The sequence below is a fragment of the Haliaeetus leucocephalus genome, unplaced genomic scaffold (genome assembly GCF_000737465.1).
Source record: "Haliaeetus leucocephalus isolate CR32 unplaced genomic scaffold, Haliaeetus_leucocephalus-4.0 Scaffold840, whole genome shotgun sequence".
NCBI lineage: Eukaryota > Metazoa > Chordata > Aves > Accipitriformes > Accipitridae > Haliaeetus > Haliaeetus leucocephalus.
In genome coordinates, this window is record NW_010973276.1 from 4,730,093 (window position 1) to 4,750,197 (window position 20,105).

The following is a 20,105-nucleotide window of genomic DNA, read 5'->3' on the forward strand; positions in this document are numbered from 1 at the left end:
CTCCAACACATGCAAAGGCTGGAGCAAAGCTGGGCAGGCTCCAGGTACCCTGGGAAGAAACATCATTGAAGTGACAGCACCCAGAATTGATTTGCGGTGTAGTCCAGTCACATCAAGTGGCAATAAAACCGTAAGTGGCTTCAGGATAGCAAGCCCCATTCGCATGAGATGAACGGTGGCTTTTAAAAAGATCACTAAATCCCATCAGTGCTACGTATACAAACCTCATTTATTTTAAAGGCTCCTATTAAAGTGCCTTTTACTCCTAGCAATAGGCAATTTTAAATTGCAAAATAACGACCATCTTCATTCCTGCTGGCCCATGGGGAGAGAGGCTGTGGCAAAGGCCGGCACCCTGGGGACAAGGGTTCTTGAACACTGTGTTTCGGGTGTCTGGATGAGGTCTCCTGTGCCCCAGTGCGGGAGTGCTGGTGCAGCAGTGCTGTCCCGTGGCTTTGCCGTGGTGTGCAGGGTCTCCGCTGAGTTGCCCAGGACGACCTCACCTTGCGGAGACCTCTGGGAACCCAAAGCAGGTCTCATCCCCAGCACTGACATGTCCTGGTGGCATCGGCTCAGGCTTCGGCATCGTCCTGGCTCAGGGTGTCAGCGTCGTGTAGGAGCGGCGTTGTCTCGGAGGAGGAGGGCGGTTTGCTCTGCGTGGTGGGGTGGCTTGGGCTCTTCTCGGCAGCGGTTCTCTGAAGAGGAGAGGACAGCGGTTACAGCCACGCACTCGGCGCTAGCACTGTGCTCAGACCTTACAGTGCGCAGGGGTCACCACATGCCCACTTGGGATCTGCGTGCCCCAAACCTCGTGGACACTAATGGGGCTAAGAACCCTTTTCTGAAGGCTTCTTAAATTGAAGATTTTTGCATCTCCTCCCCTAACAAAATGAAGTTACTTCCATTCCTGCCCACCGACACTTGTAACATCTCCCAAACGCCCAGCCTAAAGAGCTGTGTCAACAAGTGGAAGAGCTACGGGACAAAGTCAGCATGCTGCACAGCATCAAAGAAGATGAAAGGGAGACAGACAGGGTCTTCTCAGAGACACGACATCTTGAAGACCCCCAGACCCCAGCTGCAGTAGAGACACAGACAGCACCCATCCCTAGTATAAAGGTAAGCACAACCTCTGGGGAAGGGGAAGGGTGGAAGCTGGTGCCTTCTGGCACCAAGAGGAAGGCTTCTGCTCCACCTAAAGATTTACATCTATAAAATAGGTTCACCACCCTCAAAGTTGAAGAGGAGCCAGATATGCTTTCATGAAGATCATGTGACCCCCCCAACCCTAAATCACGCAAGACCCCCCCGGAGGAAGCAGCAAGTGACAGTAGTGGGTCATTTCCTGCTGCTGGGGACATAGGCACCCACCTGCCCACCCATCTAGAGACATCTGCTGCTTGCTAGGGACCTGGATCTGGGGTGTTGTGGAGGGACTGCAAGGCTTATCCAACCCTTTGGCTATTACCCGCTACTTCTTCTGTGTGGGCACCAAGGATACCACCAGGGCCACCTGGAAAGTATCAAAAGTGACTACAGAGCTCAGGTGGGGGGAGATAATCAGGGCAAAAAAGCTGGTTGATATTGAAGGATCACCTCCTCCAAGCTCAAGAGTAGTCCATCCCAACAAGCATCCCAAGTCAGGCAAAAATGCCAGCAGGCCTATGTGGATGAGCAGAGAGCTCCTGGCCACACTCAAACGCAAAAAGAAAGCATACAGAAGGTGGAAGCAGGGACAGGTAACCTGGCAGGAATACAGGAGCACTCTCCCAGCATGCAGGGATGAAATTAGGAAAGCCAAAGACCAACTGGAATTGAATCTGGCCAGGGATGTCAGAGACAACAAGAAGGGCTTCTGTAAGTACACGGGTGACAAAAGGAAGACTAGGGAACATGTGGGCCTGTTGCTGAAGGAGGCAGGGGACCCCAGAGACCAGGGGAAAGTCTGGAGCAAGGAAAAGGTACCCTTGGTGGAAGGGGTTGAGGTCAGAGAATACTTAAGCAATCTAGACATACATAAATCCATGGACCCTCATGGGATGCACCCACAATTGCTGAGGGAGCTGGCTAATATCACAGCAAGACCACTCCCCATCATCTTTGAACAGTCCTGGCAATTGGGAGAGGTGCCCAAAGACTGGAGGAAAGCAAGTGTCACTCCTGTCTTGAAGGAGTTAAAGAAGGAAGACCTGGGGAACTACAGGAGGCCAGTCAGCCTCCCTTCAATCCTCGGGAAGGTGATGGAGCAGCTAATCCTAGGAACTATTTCCAGCCACATGAAGGACAAGAAAATCACCAGTAGTCAGCACGGCTTCACCAAGGGGAAATCATGCTTGACCAACCTGATAAATTTCTATGATGAAATGACTGGCTTGGTAGATGAGGGGAGAGCAGTGGATATTGTCTACCTGGACTTCAGTAAGGTTTTCAACACCGTCTCCCAGGAGAACCTCATAGAGAAGCTATGAAGTATGGGCTGGATGAGTGGACAGTGAGGTGGACTGAAAACTGGCTGAACCGCCAGGCCCAGAGGGTCATGAGAAGTGGCATGAAGTCTGTTTGGAGGCCAGAAACTAGCAGTGTACCCCAGGGGTCGTTACCGGGTCCAATCCTAACATCTTTATTAGTGATCTGCAAATCTGCTGATGACACAAAACTGGGAGGAGTGGCTGATACATCAGAGGGGCATGCTGCCCTCCAGAGGGACCTCAACAGGCTGGAGAAATGGGCTGGCAGGAACCTCAGGAGGTTCAACAAGAGGATGTGCAAAGTCTTGCACCTGGGGAAGAACCACCCCATGCACCAGTACATGCTAAGGGTCACTCAACTCTTAAGCAGCTTGGCAGAAAAGGACCTGAGGGTCTTGATGGACACCAAGTTGAACGTGAGTGAGCAATGTGCCCGTGTAGCAAAGGCAGCTAACTGTTTCCCAGTAGGAGTGCTGCCAGCAGGTCGAGGGAGGTGATCCTTCCCCTCTATTCATCACTGGTGAGGCCACACATGGAGTACTGTGTCCAGTTCTGGGCTTCCCAGGACAAGAGAGATGGAGCTACTGGAAAGAGTCCAGCAAAGGGCCACTAAAATAATTAAGGCACTGGAGCATCTCTTACGTGAGCAAAGGCCAAGGGAGCTGGGACTGTTTAGCATGAAGAAGAGAAGGCTCAGGGGGATTTTACCAATGCATACAAGTATCTGAAGGAAGGGTGTAAATACAGAGCCAGGCTCTTCTCAGTGGTGTCCAGGGGACAGGACAAGACCCAATAGGCACAGACTTAAACACGGGAGGTTCCATCTGAACATTAGGAAGCACTTTTTTTTTTTTTTTTAAACTGTGAAAACTGTAAAAACTGAAACAGGGTGCCCAGGGAGGTTGGAGAATCTCCATCCTTGGAGATACGGAGACAAGAGAGATCTGGACACGGTCCTGGGCAACCGGCTCTAGATGACCCTGCTTGAGCAGGGGGGGTGGACTAGATGACCTCCAGAGATCCCTTCCAACCTCAATGATTCAGTGATTTTGTGATCCTGTAATACAAACCCAGATATTTTATACATCAGAAATTCCCTCCTGAAAGCCTTTCTGTTGAGGCTTCCTGCATGCAGGAGGGGAGTGACACCCACCAGTTGACTACCTCTGTTACCCCCATGAGTTTTTACCTGTTCAGAAACTTACCTCTGGATCTCAAGCACTTAGAAGGGGGAAAATAGGCAAGAAAAGTGTTTCCTCACACCAATCCCACTTTTCACCCTGATCCCTGCTGATATTGTCAGGGCTGCAGATCAGGTACACCAGGAGAAACAATAAGAGCATGTGCTTGCAGCCTGCTTAAGTGTGAGTATTAAGACATCTAAATTGCCTTGAATAAAGCCATGCGACAACATCATTCTATCAAATCTTGCCAAGAGGGCATGTCTGGTAGATGTGGACAGTAAACATTTCCATTTCATTGGTTTTAAGCAAAGTTTAATCACATCAGGATGAGAGAAAAATGTGTTACCTGGACTGGGTACCCACCTACAGTCTGGCTTCCCGCAACACCGTCCCCTTAACTGGAGGCAGATTTTTGCCAGGGGTGGCCTGGTTGGCCTTATTACTGTTAGAGTTCTTTTTATTGCTAGTCCAAAATAAAGAGCATCCTTCCTAGAAAACAATCAGGCTAGTTTATGGTGCACTTGGACATGACTTCCATGAAGGTTCCAATTTTAGGAGGAGATTTTAAATCACTGTTTAACTAGAATCTAGTTTTTAATGAAGATTTCAAAATTTAGGTTAAACTAAGTCCTATTTAAGATTTTGGTCAGTGTCAAGCCAGTTTTAAAATGGTCTGTTTGCCTTTTAAAAGCATCAAAGCCTGTGGTGTACAGGTTTTAGGCCATGTTAGCAGAGGAGAGCTACAATGCTGCATCTGGGCATGTTTTACACCTGTACAGATTTATGCATTTTTTAGAACTGTGGGTCCAACAGATGCATTTCAAACTGGCTCCACTATAAGCTAGACTAAGATTTAAGCGTTTCACAGTACCTCATCTGGACTGGGTTTAGAGCACACTGCTCCCTCCAGAAGCCAGCGGCACACAAGATACTCCAGGCAGGAGCTGGGTTCAGGGAGACCTTCACACTGACAGGCACGTGAAGGTGCAGTCAATGCCCCCGCTCAGTGTCCTCTCTGACATCGCCTGTGACTTCAAGAGGGAGGACTGTGCATGATTAAGCAATCATTGCTAGATCAGCAACACTTCAATCAAATGAGGAACACACCTTGGCTGCAAATTGCTGTCTTCCAGCTCTTATCGGTTCATTAGGCAGAGACTTTCATGTGTTGTTGTGCAGCTTCCTTAGAGATTTATAAGGTCATTGAGGGTTTTTAATCACTTTCCAGGTAGTCAGGCACTTCCTGCGGTTGATTTTTAGTTCTAGCACTTCATGACACTTTTGGCTGAGCACCCAAATACAGCTGGCTTACGCTTGGGTTTGGGATATTTCCCAAGCAGATATTCAGTTGACTTGAGTGAATTTAAATTCCAGCTTTTCTTCCCGAAAAGCTTTCCTTTCTTCCCTGCCCTTTCTGGCATGGTTGAGGCTCTTTGATACCAGGAATTAAGACTTGCACAAAGCAGGGTGAGGAAATGCCAGCCCAGGGCCACATAAGGTCTTACAAATAGCTGCCTAGCAAATACAGACATTTTTCAGATATGCCTGTGCTATGCAGCAGAGTGAAGTCTGTTTGCCAGCAAGCACTTGCTGTTGTCGGAGCAGAGAGGTTCAGCACACAAAGCCTGACCATCCCTGGAGCACAGTAAGGGTTTAACGCTGAACCCTCAGGTCCTAGCATCGCTCCCACCCTGCAGGGAAGTGCGCGGAGGAACAAGGGGATTTGGGATCATGTGTTTAAGTCAATTAAGCAGTTGTAGGCTTGGTTAAAATCCAGTTATGTGATACTCTGAGAACCCTGGCACTATTTAAAGTGGGTTTGTGTTAGTGTTTCGGTAAGGGCAGTTACAGGAGGTTGAGCAAAAGCAGTCCCTCGCACGTGCTCTCCCCTTAGCCCGCTCTCATCCACAGTATTGCCTTTTTATCCCCACAAGTAGCCTCCTCACTTCTGTAGCTTTAGAGCCAGCTCAAGCCGTTTGACTGTAGTGCAAAACTAAATAAGCTTGCTTTGATAAAGGTTAGGGTAGGGAGCTAGATCTCTACTTCAAGAGCTAAAGCTTTTAGAGAGCTTAGTGTTATCAGATGAATGTTTTGGAGCCGGAGCCACAGATCTCCATCAAGTGTTTTAGCTGCTTTATATTCTGTCCTTACAGCTCAGATCAGACTCGTGTGCCAGCCAGGCACCCTCACTGCCCGCCCAACCACCGGCCAACTTCTACCCAGCTGCCAGCTCCCTGCAGGCTTCAAAGGTCTTCGCTTCTCAGTAAGCCCAGATTCACAAAGGCCCTGAAGGTTTAACTGCCAGAGCTATTTGGAGTAGTTTGCAGAGAAACCAAGCGAATTTCAGGAAAAGACAGAGCTCAGACTGGGTTGAGAAGCGGCCACAGTATCTGTGCCCCTTCTGCAAGAACACAGCAACTGCATTTCACTTGTGAACAAGCTGCGCTCAAGTAGCTCCATCCCCTCGAGAAAGCTCTGTTCAGATTAGAAAACTGTTGGGACCCTGCAGAGATGCACAGATTTGTGCAATGGCACAGACCTGCTGCTTTCTATGGAGGCTGGGTTGATAAGCCAGGCTTGTTCTTTCATCAGCTGAATGAGCTGAGAAGTACCTCCTCCTACAGGAATCCACTTCTGTCACTGTTGTGCACTGAGAAGGCTAGAAATGCTTTTACGTTATCTATTTGCAGCCCAATTTCTAGATGGCCGAGGAAGTGCTGCTGCTATGTGCTGGCACCTGGCACCATTAGGACATTGTTCGTGGCATCAGCCAATGTTTCCTCAGGAGTGTTAGATTGTCAGCCCAATCTACATCATCTGATTAAGTCTGATTTGACTAACAGCATTTCCCATTAGACATCTGCAAGTTCTTACCTGACTTGTTGCCATGAGTACAGCTGCTGACATAATGAGCAGGACACTCAGCCCAAGGAAGATATACTGCAGGTAGTCCAGCAGGGACGGGATCAGCACCAGATTGGTGTAAAACTGCTTTAGGACTGAGCCTTCGATAGATCCGCTCTGCTCAAAAAAGCAAAGTTGTCAGTGGCATTTCCCTCCCATCCAGGGCTGAGACAGACCAGCTGCACAACTCCTCTCCCACCACCTCCCAGCACAGATTAGGGAATTTATGCAAGATTCAGTCAGGCTAGAAGCTTTTACTAAATAATTGGAGTCAGCTGGACGGACACACAGCTGGATGCTGCACTCCCTAGCCCACATTAGCATGGGGATGCTAGCAGCTCTGTTCTGGGCCCTATTTAACCCCACATCTAGGACAAAGCCAGAGGTTTACCAAGTATAGTGGAGGGCTTGTTCAGCTCAGAGGGATTAACGACATAGCCAAGTATTGCAAAGCCTTCTGTTGGTGCTTAATTAGTCTGTCTGGCTTAAAGCTTTATCCAAAGTGGAGTTTCCCCAGCACTGGGTGATGGGGAAGCAGTTCCCCTCTCCTGCAGAATCAGGTCAAGGAAGGCAGCTCACCTCTGCAAACCACAGCAGCGGCAGGACCACCGGCTTAATCTTCCCTGTTTGACTAGGGAGGGACGAAAAAAAAAAGAAAAAAAAAAAGAAATACACACTTAGATTTCTGGTTGATCCAGGCCACAATTAGTGCCATAGTTCTTCCTAAAGGGACAGGCCTGACAGACTGTTAACGGCCAGGAAACCAGTGTAAGGAGGTAGCAATTCCTGCTGCTTCAGTGAGCTGCTCCCTTCCCTGAGGGACCAGGTCCAACTTGGGCCCTTCATGCAAGAGCAGACCTTACTCTTTCATTTGTGCTTAACTCCCTGATGACAGCAGTAAGTGCCATCCCAAATGTGGGCTCCAGGGACATGAACTCAGTGAACTGGAAGGCTAAACTTCATACAGCTCCAAGACGTCTCAGTCACCTGCATGGTACCAGAGGGCGGTGCGGCCAAGTTCATGGTGTCAGGGCTGTCTGCTGGTGTACGCACTTGAGCCAGTCAAAGCAGCAGGAGCACACTCCCACGCTTTTGGGTGTTTAACATCTGGCACCACACAACTTTGTTACAGAGCCCTTCTGTTTGCTTTCATAGAGCTGAAAGTGTCTTTTTGGACACAGGCTTCAACTGTCAACTCTGTAGGCAGAGTGTATTTTGCCTCTCCGTATTGGATGTAATACCTTCTGAGCAGCAGCCCAGTGCAGGCGAACCGCTCCTGTGCCTCACCAGGATCAGTCCATTCATTGGGCTGTCCAGTCAGGTGCAAGAATGCTGCAGGAGTCAAGCAACCAGGCAGCCACATGCTGTGCCTCTAAAGGATGGCAGTTTGAGGTCACTGGAATAGCTGTCATTTCACCATATAAGCCAGCTGGCTTCTGCAACCATGACAACTGGTAATGTTAAAGGTACTTCATCTTTGGGGAGAGTAAACTCTGCAGTGATCCCAGCATCAGCAGCACACCCTGCTCAAGGGAGATGGACATTTCCAAAAGGTGACTACTTACATTATACCAGACACCTGCTTTATGTACAGGTTCAGCTGGAGCTTGATGGAGCAGTTCATGGGGATGCCCGTCATCTGCATAGGAAGAGACAAATCAGTTCATAAGTGAAGGCAACATTTGTCTGGAGAGCTTTGCAGAGGAGCACCCTTTGCTTTCCATCATAGCTGTTCTGGGCACCACCTTCCAGAGCAATGGATTGGATCATCCAAAGATCCACTGCAGTCAACACACAGAAGACCAGGAGTATAGCTGGGGTTTCCACCAAAGCACAAGCATTGGTCAACCAGGTACCAGTCCCCAGGCCCTGAGGATGACCGCTCACGAAGGGACAGCGCTGTCCCCATGGCACTTTGCAGTCTGTCCCCTTCACTTGAACGCTCACAGCAGCATCCAGAAGGGCTCACCTCCCTTGGGGCAGTCTGAAGGCAAAAAGCAAACCTGAACGGATGTGGCTGCTGCAGAAGGCAGCGTGCATTCAGCGGGCAGACAGCATGAACCAGGGAGGCGTTGTGCGACCCAGGGCTTGTGGGACTGAACAAAAGCAAGTTCAAATTACCAAGTAGCATATGCAACCTGTAAGTGATTCCCTAGGCAGAGTGTTTTAATAGCAACTTCAGTGGTTTTTGAAGCCTGATAAGCCTCTTCTATCATTCGTCCTACCAGCAGCAGGATGGAAATGCATCAGTGCAAAAGATTCGTGCACACAGCAAAGAACAAAACACTTCTCATAACTAGGAACCAACAGACATCACTGTCCAGCAACTCCCTAAGACCATGAAAACACACGACGAAGCTGGTCTTGCTGACACCCATTAAGGCATTGGTTTCTCATGACACTGCAGTTTTGCAACACATTTTTGAGGGCAGAAAGTTTTTGTTGGATTGCCCCACTTGTACTCAGCAGGCCTCAGCTAGATAAGAATTAGTTAATTGGACTGTTATCAGTAGATGTTTGATACTGTAATAAACTTAGATTTCCATAACTGTGATAAGAAAAGCAGAGAGAACCTAATGCCTAGATAAGCAGCACAGCTTACCTTACCTCAAGAGGGGGATTGGTTTCTTGCTTGAGCAAACATCACTGAACATTTGGAAGATCTGACCACGTGCAACACAGGCCATGGGTGGAAGATCCCAAAGTCCCCTCCCCATCAGCGGCTGGGACAACGATGGCTCAGGACACCCCAACTCATCACCACTGGAGCGGTGACTTCACCCTTATGCTATAGACATGCGAGAAGTGTAACACAGCAGCAGTCCAGTGCGAAAGCAGCCAGTTAGATGGGCAGGTTGAGAGACTGGAAGAAGCCAGCCCAAAAATGGCGGTGACAGCTTCAGCTTCAGCTACAGCGTGGTCTTCAGACTTTGCCAGTCAGCTCTCATGGCAATATGTGTTTGCAGATATGGGGTGTAACTGGGCCGCTGCTAGATACACTTCCTGGTGTTATAGACCTGAGTCAGTAGAAAGAACTTGACTGTGCTTATCAAAACAATTATGCTTATAATTAGTTCTGCAATTCTCTAGAAGCCAGGCTAGTTATTCAATTAGTTTATGGCTTTGACATTTTTATCTGCACATGTCCTCGCCAGTCTTTGCACTATGGAACCTGCTCAAATAGGTGCCACGAGCACAGAGCGAGGCCACCACGCAGCCGGTGGCAGGCTCCCCCCTCCCCAGCCCAGGCTGGACCCCCGGGGCAAGGCGAGATTCCTCCACGGGGTGAGGACCCCGGCAAGCTCACTCACCGGGTGCACATCAAGGAAGAGCGCGTGCTGGTCCTTGCTGGGGTGGAGACCTTCGACAGCGTTCACCAGGGCTGGGTCAGCATTGTAGAAGTGAGGATGGGAAATGAATATTGGTGCATCTGGATGAGAACAAAGACACCTTAAGCTCATCTGAACCCATTTGAGACTTTTTGTTGAGGTTTTTAAGCCATTGCAGCACTTCTTCTGAACAGGCTTTTATATTTTTCTTCTCCCAACCAGAAAGCTCCTTCCCTCCCTGAAGCTTATTCCGTTGCTCTGGGAGGGTTAAGACTCAGTGTTTAAGCCACTGTCTCCCGCCAGGCACCATGCAATGCCGTGGCAACTCGCTGTACCCAGACATGGGTTAGGACACTAAATCTGAATTCTCACTCCACGTGACCTGTGCTCAGCATCCAAAGTTAACGTTTAATTCGGCAGTTATGTGGCCTGTCTCTTCCTACCCTTGCTCCCCTGCCTGCTCCCTCCCCAGCCCGGGGGACGTAACGCTCCCACAGTATCCTTGGGAATTCCCACAAACGCCAGGCTGCCACAGGGCCATGGACCAAGGGGACTTTGGGCACAAGGATTTTCCCTCTTTCCCTCCTTGCCGAGGTGCCTGCAGGAGTGTAAGCAAGAATGCAGACCTCGGCAATACCTTTTAGCACTCCAGCAGATAGCAGAGCCAATTTTTCCAGACAGCCAGGTTCGTATCACAGCCCCACAGTTTAATATTGGTACGGCAGGTCGAGCCCGGGGAGGAAAGGACTTACTTAGCCTACAGGTACTGACGTTCTGGATGCCAGACTGCATGCAGGGGCAGAAGCCTTCGTTGGGTGGATAGTCCGTGCCATTGGCAAAGAGAGTTTTCGGTGCCACGAAGCGATAGGTGGGCACACCCTCGAACTTCCCAGATCGCTCGTACACCAGTGTCATGGATCTGGAATGGTTTCAGTGGAGAGGCATCAGGATTAGCCAACAGGTTCCCAGCCCAGAACCGGGCTCTTATCTTCACTGAATAAGACGCAATTGCAATGTAACTTAGACTTTGAGATCATGATAAACTTCAGAGCAGTGCTTTGGATAGGGAATGAGTATTTAAACCATTTGCTTTCCATGTTTTAAGCACAGATAAAGGGTTGGTCAGGACTAGTTATGGAGACAAACCACAGGCTTCTAAGTCTGTTTGCAGTATCTGGATGAGATTTGTTTAAAGGCATTTAGTAATCCCCAGGGCTGCTCTCCAAAAGATAATACCCTCTTTGTGCAAGCCTTGGCTCCAAGGCGCTCTGTCACAGGGGATGGACACTGGCTAAATCTCTTTTGCAGCACAACTCCAGCATATAGGGTCTCAGGGGAGTGGAAAATTTTACTACATTATGCAGCAAGATTTTTTCTTGATACAACAGGCTAGTGATGTTACACTGCATTATTGCTACCAGCTGGCCAGGACAGATGCAAGTTTCCAGGAGGGAAGTTTGCTCCCTTCACACTCCAGTGAGGCTTGCAAGGATGCAAACAGCCTGGGCAGGCCAAGGGGATGCTTATTCCTACAGCTGCCTTCTGACACCAGGACCAAGGATGGGGGATCCAGGGCCTGTTCAGCAGTTATGTGCATGCCTTTCGGCTGTGCTCACCTTCCAGCAAGCAGGCAGAGGCTGCTGCAGCATATCAGCAGGATAAAGCCTTGCCTACCTTGCAGGGACATCCAGGTAGTTGCATCTCAGCATCAGCTGGATTTAATGTGCAAACAGCATAGGAGATGAGCCCTGCATGCCCTGCAGCAAGGCAGATATGCTCTTAGTCTATCAACTGATGTTTGTGACTCCTTCCCAGCCAGCTGGGCTAGCAGAGAGGCTGAGACAGAGATGTGGGGAGAAGAGACAGCACTGGCTGGTGAAGAGGCAGAGCCACTTCCCCCACAGCATTATCCAGCAGGAACCTCCTGCGCTAACAAGAAACCAAGCTTGGTTTCCTCCCATTCACTATATGCCTTGCCTGGAAACATGCTCTGTTTCCTAGAAGATTTCTGCAGTTTTACAGAAACAGGTATGTGTATTTAAACTTCGATTACCAGTAAACTTCCCTGTAAGTCCTTTGCTCTGGGTCATTTTGGTATTTGCTGATGTCCCTTGTGTAGAGGAATTCCTGCACTAATACTTGGCTCAGCTGACTTTGCTTGTTCCGTTGAAGAGGTCATTGTTCTCCATTCAGCAAGAGCGCTTGCTTGTTTTGCAGCACAATCTACAAAGCCTGAATTAACTTTATCTTCCCCAAGCTGGGGACAGGATTTTGTGCCACCTCCTGCCTCCCGGCTTCCCTTCCTTCCAGCCTCAGGGAGTTTCCACACAGGCAGGCTCTGCAGGATGCTTTAACCCCTGTGTGATCAGCTAGGGTCAGGGTGTCTTATACAGGACAGACATGCACAGCAGCACATGAAGTAGGCAGCAAAAAAAGCGAAGCAGCCTGGAAAATGGCACAAGCCCCTCCATCACTTCTGCAAGCATTTAGTCAGCTGAAATAGTTCCGCAAATAGTTATAGCTGCATTTCCTTGTGACGACGCTTACTTCACCCTCTCACCTCCCACATCTTATCTAGACTGGTTATTTTCTACTGATTCAACATGGGCAAGTTAGACTTCTCCAGTGATCTGGAAGGTATTTATGAATACCACAAGATGCTGCTAGTTAGACAACTACACTGTTCGCAAAGCTCAGATACTGCAATGCTGAACAGCAGCTGAACTTTAACTACAGAAACGAGTCCTGAGCCCTCTGTGTCACTGCACAGGTATCCTGTGTGCATGGGATGAGTGCTGCATCTCCTGGCACTTGCACAGGGACAAGCTGGCAGCTGTGGCCTCACCTGCAGGCATCAGGGCTGTAGAACTCCAGCGACGTCGGGGACATGAATGGTGGCCACATCTCCCCTGCGGTCCCATTGATCATGTTGCACTCGCTGCTCCGCCAGTAGTTCACCTACGGGACAGATGTAGAGAGAAGAGCTCAGAATGACAAGCTTGCTGGAGAGTTGGCTTCCACCCCTGCATGGGACATCCACCACTCTACACTGTTTCCATAGCAGCTTGAGATAGCAGCACCAAAGAGCTTCCAAGATCTTTCCCATTCTAACATCTGCCCAATTAATGGAAAAACAGGACAAGATCCACCTGTCCCAAGTGTTCCCGCAGTGGCTGATCTGTAGATTCAGTTGATTTTAGTCAGGAGTGGAATTCCACAAGGGAAGAATAAGCATCCCTTTAACAAGGTTATTTAAAGTAACGCCTTAAACACAGGCCACAGGGGCCTGGGACTTCAACCATTAGAAGCAACCAGCTCCAACAGCATTTCAAGGGAGTCAGAGTGACACAGATGATGAGCTGAACTTCATGCTTCATGACAAGCTTCTTGTCATATGGCTGCCTTCTGGCAATTTGCTAGAACAGAAGTTGCAGCAGTTGAAATCCCATAGAAACCTGCCTTCAAACCTACAACTCAAAGATACAACACCACCAAGAGCTTTCAGTTTATCTTGCTTTAGATCAGGCATTGCCCCTGTGTTAGAGGTTTGTTGCCTGACACTCACCTTCTTTAGTCCATTCCATGAATCCACCATGTGAACTCTACTGATATTCTTCATGCCCGTGTTCACTGTGAACAGCCCTGAATTGGAGTTATTAAGCTGTAGAGAGAAGAAACTGATTTTTAATCCACTATACACAGCAAGACTGCAATATGTTAATGACTTAGCATGCTTTGTCAGCTCTAGGGGTGTTTCACATACTGGAAGGTACTGAACTTTTACTTATTTCTGTTGCCAGCGACAGCTTCCAACACATGCGTTTCTGCCTGAGGGGAGAATTAAGGCAGCCTTACACAACCACCACCAGCTACACATGGCTGCTCCAAATGGTTTGTGAGGGGACCGTGTGTCTGGGCTATCCCCAAGACCAATATTGCTGTAATTTTAGTGTTCCCCACCAACAGTTTACTTACCTCAATAAATAAGCCAAATTTCCCCTTGAAAGGGATCAGGCCAGGAACAAACATATTTATTGTGTCTATAAGAGGGTCTTCATACCCCCACATGATCTCCCCCACCGTCCGGTTCATGAATGCCTCCTGTTTCAGGCCAGCCAGGGCTCCACTCAGTAAAAGCTTCACAAAGTTTGGCAGGTTTTCCATCATTATAGCTGCTCCCTGGGAAAGAAATCAAACCTCTGAGATGAGAGCCCAATCTTTACTAAAGAAGCAGCAATGCATCCTCGGTGCTCAGCAAGGTCCTTCTGCTGCACCGCTCTACAGCCCTGGAGAAATCCTTTGGACAAACTGAGGTTTGTCATTTATCCCCAGTTTGGGAGGAAAGCAGTTGAGGCCTCACAGGCTTCATTTGCCCAGAGGATGCTCAGATGAGGTTGCAGACTCGAGCCCAGCCGCTTTGCCAGCCACTCTGCACACTCTGCTTTTAGAAGGGTAACAGCCCAACACGACAAGCAACACCCAGAAAGCAGAAAACTGTATTTTGTAAGCTTAACCCACCTCATGGCTCGATTAGCCTTAAGCTCTACAAGAAAGTAAGCTTTGAGTCAGCACTGGGCATTATCGCCCTCCCCGCAAGCTCAGAAACTGGTACCCATCCACGGAGCAAGTCCTTACCATCATCAAAATGTTTGGCACAACGATGTACTCATCTTCACTGCCGTTGGACAAGTCCGGCTGGAAGAAGAGTTTCCGGTACTCCAGGAAGGAGACTGTGTCATTGTCATGGAATGTGATATTCGTTTTATACCTGAACTCTCTGCAAAGAGATGGGAGTGATCAGAAGAACCTTCCTCCACGCAACGCCTGTGGAGCAAGGATGGGCTGCACAGGCCTGGGCACGCTTCTGAAGAGCAGAGGAAGGAGGCCAGACCCCAGCAAGAAGCCATGGGACAGCAGGGGAGGCAGCGTGCTGGGGAACAGGCAGCGTCAACCTCACACCCCAACCAGGGTTAGGGTCTAGCAGGAGGAGATGGCAGCCTGGGAGCGAGGCATCCCTGACAGATGGGATTCTGCAGCAACTTGCAGACACCAAGTGTTTCTTCCCAGCTGATGAGAAGGGGCTGCAATGCTCCACAGTAGCATGGTTGTCCCCAACATCGTGAGCCCGTTACAGCTCCCAAGAGAGCTGCAGCTCAACCCACCAGCAAAAACAAAGTCCTTTATTGTGGAGTCTCTGTTTTATGGCCCACATTAGGGAAGGGCACTAATCTTGCTCAGCGGGAACACAAGGACACTAATAAGCTTTGCCCCTTTGTTTATTCTTATTTACGCTAAGTGAAGCCTTTTCCCCAAGCCAAGTCACTGATGCGATCACAACATACAGAATCCACATGGTCTTATGGTGTGACCTGGCAAGCACAGGGGAAACAAGAGCATATACGTACTGCCAGGTTTCCCCCAACGCCAATCAAACAGCTTTGGATTAAACCAGTAATCTCCCCACATGAGCTTGCTTAGGCTGCTGACCTGACTTTGCCTACATGTGTAGGCACTAATGTGTTTAATATTGCTATTTACAGGTAAGTTCACACGCTCAACTCAACATCAACCATCACTTCATGTTTCGGGTTCAGAGAAGCACCTGGGGCTTCAACCACCATCCTCAGCCATAGCAAATAGACCCAGCCTTGCTGTAGGTGGGCCTGACCAAGTTTTAGTGCTCCATAATGGTATTCATGACCAGAGCACTCATGTTAGGCAGATTCTGGGTCTCATGTTAAATAAGAGGTCTTAGGCCAATCCGTGAAGTTTGATACTGAAGTGACTCCAGCTCTGGAGCTGGGGTCTTAAATGCCCAGTGAAGATGAAACAAGTCCATTCGGAAGATGAGGGCTGCCCACCACCACACCAACACCCCTCACGCCTACGTTTGGACCATATCGGCCCAGGTCTGGCTGTCCAACAGGTCCCCGCACGGGACTGAGCTCCACAATTCAGTGAAGCACAGACCAGCCTTACCACCCTGGAAGCCAGAGGTCCTACTTGTGGCTTTAGCAAGATCAGAGCAATTAGAGCACATTTGGGTTGCTCTAAAATCCTGTGCCACTGGACTCACACCAAGTATGCTAATGCCATGCCCTCCTGCCACAAGAAGCCTGGCAGGCAGCACAGTGGCCAGGCTCATGCCTAGCTGGACCACAAGCGGTACCTGACCTGTAAACATAGGGTCCACGCTGGTTCAGCACCGGCTTTGCGCCCTGGAGGACCTCCTTGGGGTTCAACACTTCAAAGAAGTACACCGACATGTAGAAAGGAACGGGAATGTCTTTCCACATGCTGAAGGAGATGCTGCTGGGGTCGATCCTGACATTCTGCAAGGAAAAAAAAAAAAAAAAGAGTAAGGACACACAGCTCTTGGGCTTAGTGGCTGCAGCTGAGCACATCCACCTTCGGCTCCATGGCAGGCCCAGCTGAAGGCAGCAGTTCCAGCAGGGGCTCTCCAGAGGATCCAGGCATGTTATGCAGACTGAAACTGAGCCAGATCTAACCCAGGAACTCTTATGTATGCAGAAGCATCAAGTTCATGCCACAGGATGTCTGTAGGCTTATTTATTCAGGCTCAACTTTCCAGATCCTACCCACAGGATTTCAGAGCTGTTTTGATGTGCTGGAGGCTCACTCTGTGCTAGACAAGCCAGCACTGAATTATTCACAGCTCTGCATGTTTGACTTGCCTGGCAGAAACAACCCTGTCCCAAAGGCCTCTGCTCACCTGCCAGGTTTGGCAGCTCCACGCAGCCAGAAGCACGCAAGGGCTGGGAGAGGTGACACCCATCTGCACAACTGTTTGGGTACGGGCCAGGTAGGGCCTGCTAAATTCCCCAAAAGCAGATCAAGACCTGGGATGGCGACCCAGCTGCGTCCTGACAGCGCTGTGCAGGACACCTTCGCTTTCCTCTGAGCTGCCATCCTGCAGTGACTCACAGCTGGTCATAAGGCAGGTCAAAGGCAACACACAATGGGCGTTTCCATATCACTCTCCCGTTTGCTGGGAAATGCCTGCAGGACCCCAAACATGACTTAAGCCCTCACCAGCTCCCCAGCCCAGGAGCTGGCATCTGGGCACATCTGTCTCCACTCCCTCCCTGCCTCCCGAGGTCTGCCTTGTGGACAAAGGCCTGTTCCTTCTTGAGCATTTATTTTGGGTGTGTTCCATCATAATCTTCGCTTCCTCTGCAAGCACAAGCCCTTGCTGTGGTTAAGTAACCCAGACAGCTTATGGAAGTGGGTTTGATCCACTAATTGGTGAAGGCACATGGGCATTATCCCACTGCAGCTTGGCAGCCCCACAACGGCTCTCCTGCCCTGCAGCAGCTCGATCTGATTGTACATGTATTTTCTGCCACAGGGAGTTGAGAAGGAAGGCTGCTGGAGGTTTCCCCACAACACCCCATCTTTCTTTAGCCATTTCGTGGCGAGGCTGTGCCACCCACAAGCAGCGGGGCTTTGCAAGCCCCCTGCTGAAGCCCAGATGCTCCAAGCCCTACCCCTGAGCAGACACGTCCACAGTGCAGTGTAACCCACCTAGCAAACCCTTCCCACCTCCACACCAGCACCCACCTGCTGGTGGCCAAGAACCTCCGTCCTGCCAGGCTCAAGGATTTCCATGGCAAAGCAGCAGTTAGAGGATGAGAACCACTCAGATTTTATTTAGCCTGCTTTATAATCCCTACTCCTGAGTGTCCAATAGAGTCTGAATCTGCTTTCCTTTACTTGCTTATTCTGCCTTGCATTCCCTGGATCCCTCATTGCATATGCATTTATTTATGTAATATGTACACAGTCAGATGGAGCTGCATCCCAGCTCCCTGCTACCTTTCTCAGCCCTCTCCCATCTGAGCACAGCAGCTCTAGGTACTCCACCAACGCTGCTAAGCAGGATCTACTTAACAGGGTAGCCTTACAATTAAGCCACCTGTAGGTCAAACCAAACATGGTCATAGGTCTGAAATAAAAACAGACTATTTTTCACTTAGATGGGTTACAAAGTGTCACTGAGATGTTTGACCCCTCCTGACCAGGCTGATCTCTGTTCCTGAGGAAGCGCAAGGAACTGGCTACGGCCTGGCTCCTCCAGACAGCACCAGAAGAGCAGCAGCTCCATCAGCAGAGCCCAAATCCTGCTTCTCCGGAGGCGAGGCTTCAGCCATCCTGCTCAGTAAAACCGAGAGTTGAGGTTTCCTCTTCAGATTGAGAGGAGCAGTCATGCTGTGTGCAACCACAACCTCAGTGTCACCCTCCACATCCTCTCGCCACCATGCTCATCACCCTGCTAAAACAGCAAAGACTGTCAGTCTTCTCCCAGCTTTCAGGCAGGACAGCACAAGAGCTCCCGGGTGGAGCAGAAGTGGCAAGTGGCAGATGGATGAGTCCATGGGTCTCACTGCGTTAAAGCTCATATCTTAGACAGGTCGGTGGCACTCCAGGTACTTCCAGAAAAGCAATGTCCCCAGGTTTTGCAGGGCCGATGCCGCAGGCAGCCCAGCTGCCAGGACAGCTGCAGTTTCTGTAAATGGGGCAGGAGAGAGGCTCCAAGTTCCCCATTTCTACTGCATGTTCCCGTACGGACTTTACTCAAAGATATCCTCAAAACTACAATCTCTTTGCAACTAAGTGCTTTCCCGTCAGGAGACACCATCTGGACAGGGCTCAGGAAGCCAGGATGGGCAAAGCAGCCTTCACCTGCCCAACCCCAGCCCTTCAAGGACCAGCTCCTCTTACCTACACCACTCTGAATATCAACCCAGGAGTTTCAGTAAGGCCCTGGGTATTTCTCATCACCCTAGACATCATTACTCAGTTATGTTTTCCATTTCAGATTAAGCCTCATAGGAGCTCAGGACCATTTTGGGTCATGCTGAAGATGTGGAGACCAAGGGCTTGAGATGAAGGGAGACCTGAGGAGAAACAAGGGCTCGTCTTTTCCTCACCTTCTGTTCTCACCGCAAGTTCTTAGGAATTAGCTAATCAAGTAGAAAGAATCAGGTCTGGCTAAAAAGAAGAGGGCAGAAAGGTTTTCACACCAAAAATGTCATTCCTGTTCTGCAGGGGCCGTTCAGCCTTTTCTTTGCAGGTACCAGCTCCTGATGCCCATGAAACTGGACAAAGATTGACCTTTACTGCTTAAGCCACAGGACTGACTGGCTTTGCCCAGCCAGCAGCACTTCCAGAGGACACAGTTAACTAGAAGTTTGGTTTTGGTGGAGACTTTGCGGCACACGTAACCGCAGCCATTGACTATGGGGTGTTTATTCACCTTTTTCATCAGAAGCACGTTTCCAGGTGCTGCCCTGGGTGGGTGCAAGCTTGAAGAAACGCCCAGGTAGGGTGCACGTCTCCTTTGGGTAGGGAGAAAAAGGTTTGGCTAAATGTAGGAATGAGCCAAATGTTTGTTACAGCAGGATAACTGGTGCCCCAACAGCGAGGACAGGAGCACTGGTTCCCAAGACTGTGCAGCAGTTACTGAACAGACCAACAAGTCCATCCACAGCCCCACGTCTTAACAGTGAGGGACAAACACCCCTTCAGCCCCAGAGCCTCCCTTGAGGTCTTCAGAGAGGCAGCTCTTTAGGTTTTCAGTCAAGGAGAGAATGACTTGGAGGTCGCTCCACGCACGAGGCTCCTTCAGAGCACTCGTGCACACCATCTGTGCCATTTCCAGTTCGGAAAGCATCTCACCAGAGTACATCTGAGCCTGGCAGTCTGCACGCCTATATGAAAGGAACAACTAGCGCTGTAGGTAAACGTAGTAGGGACAGAAGGAAGGGCCGCTGCTTGCGGCAATGCTCAGCCCAGCACCACCAGCACCATCCCCCCCGGCTGACTCCAGCTATGCAAAAAGCCCTTGCTAATCCGCGGTGAGAGCCCATTCAGCCCAGGCACATTTGCTGTAACCAAGGGGGGAATATCCCAAGCCCGGATTTGCCCGCACTAAGATTCTGAGGCCGCTCAGAGCTGCAGCAGCGACACCGACGCAGAGACCCTTCGGTGCCCAGCCGTCTCGCGTTCCTCCGGCTTACACCGCACAGGGAGAACATGCCCACGCACCACCAGCCCTGGCTGCGCACCGGCTCCGGCACGCCGCACCACCAGCACCCCTGCACCTCGCACCGGCTGCGTACCAGCCCCGTACCAAGCCCCCAGCCGTGCACCGCCTCCACCTCCCCTCGGCCCCCATGCACCAAACGCGTACACCCCCC

The 20,105-nt window shown here is 50.0% G+C and overlaps 1 protein-coding gene across 1 annotated transcript; it reads right to left on the bottom strand.

The window, feature by feature from the left end:
• Nucleotides 1-333: 333 nt before the first annotated feature.
• On the bottom strand, nucleotides 334-19,241 carry SCARB1 (scavenger receptor class B, member 1). Its single transcript, XM_010582248.1, has 12 exons — nucleotides 19,163-19,241; nucleotides 16,060-16,217; nucleotides 14,521-14,662; nucleotides 13,861-14,064; nucleotides 13,451-13,546; nucleotides 12,731-12,843; nucleotides 10,638-10,804; nucleotides 9,868-9,986; nucleotides 8,122-8,195; nucleotides 7,136-7,187; nucleotides 6,527-6,673; nucleotides 334-695 (listed from the first exon to the last, which is right to left on the bottom strand). The coding sequence occupies exons 1-12, from the start codon at nucleotides 19,169-19,171 to the stop codon at nucleotides 573-575; spliced, it is 1,404 nt and encodes a 467-aa protein (XP_010580550.1). The 5' UTR covers nucleotides 19,172-19,241; the 3' UTR covers nucleotides 334-572.
• Between the last annotated feature and the right edge of the window lie 864 nt (nucleotides 19,242-20,105).

Coding starts and splice junctions, on each gene's coding strand:
- SCARB1 (XM_010582248.1), bottom strand. Junction 13,547..13,860: donor AATTTGGCTTATTTATTGAG/GTAAGTAAACTG, acceptor TTCTCTCTACAG/CTTAATAACTCCAATTCAGG. Junction 12,844..13,450: donor CATGGAATGGACTAAAGAAG/GTGAGTGTCAGG, acceptor TCTGTCCCGTAG/GTGAACTACTGGCGGAGCAG.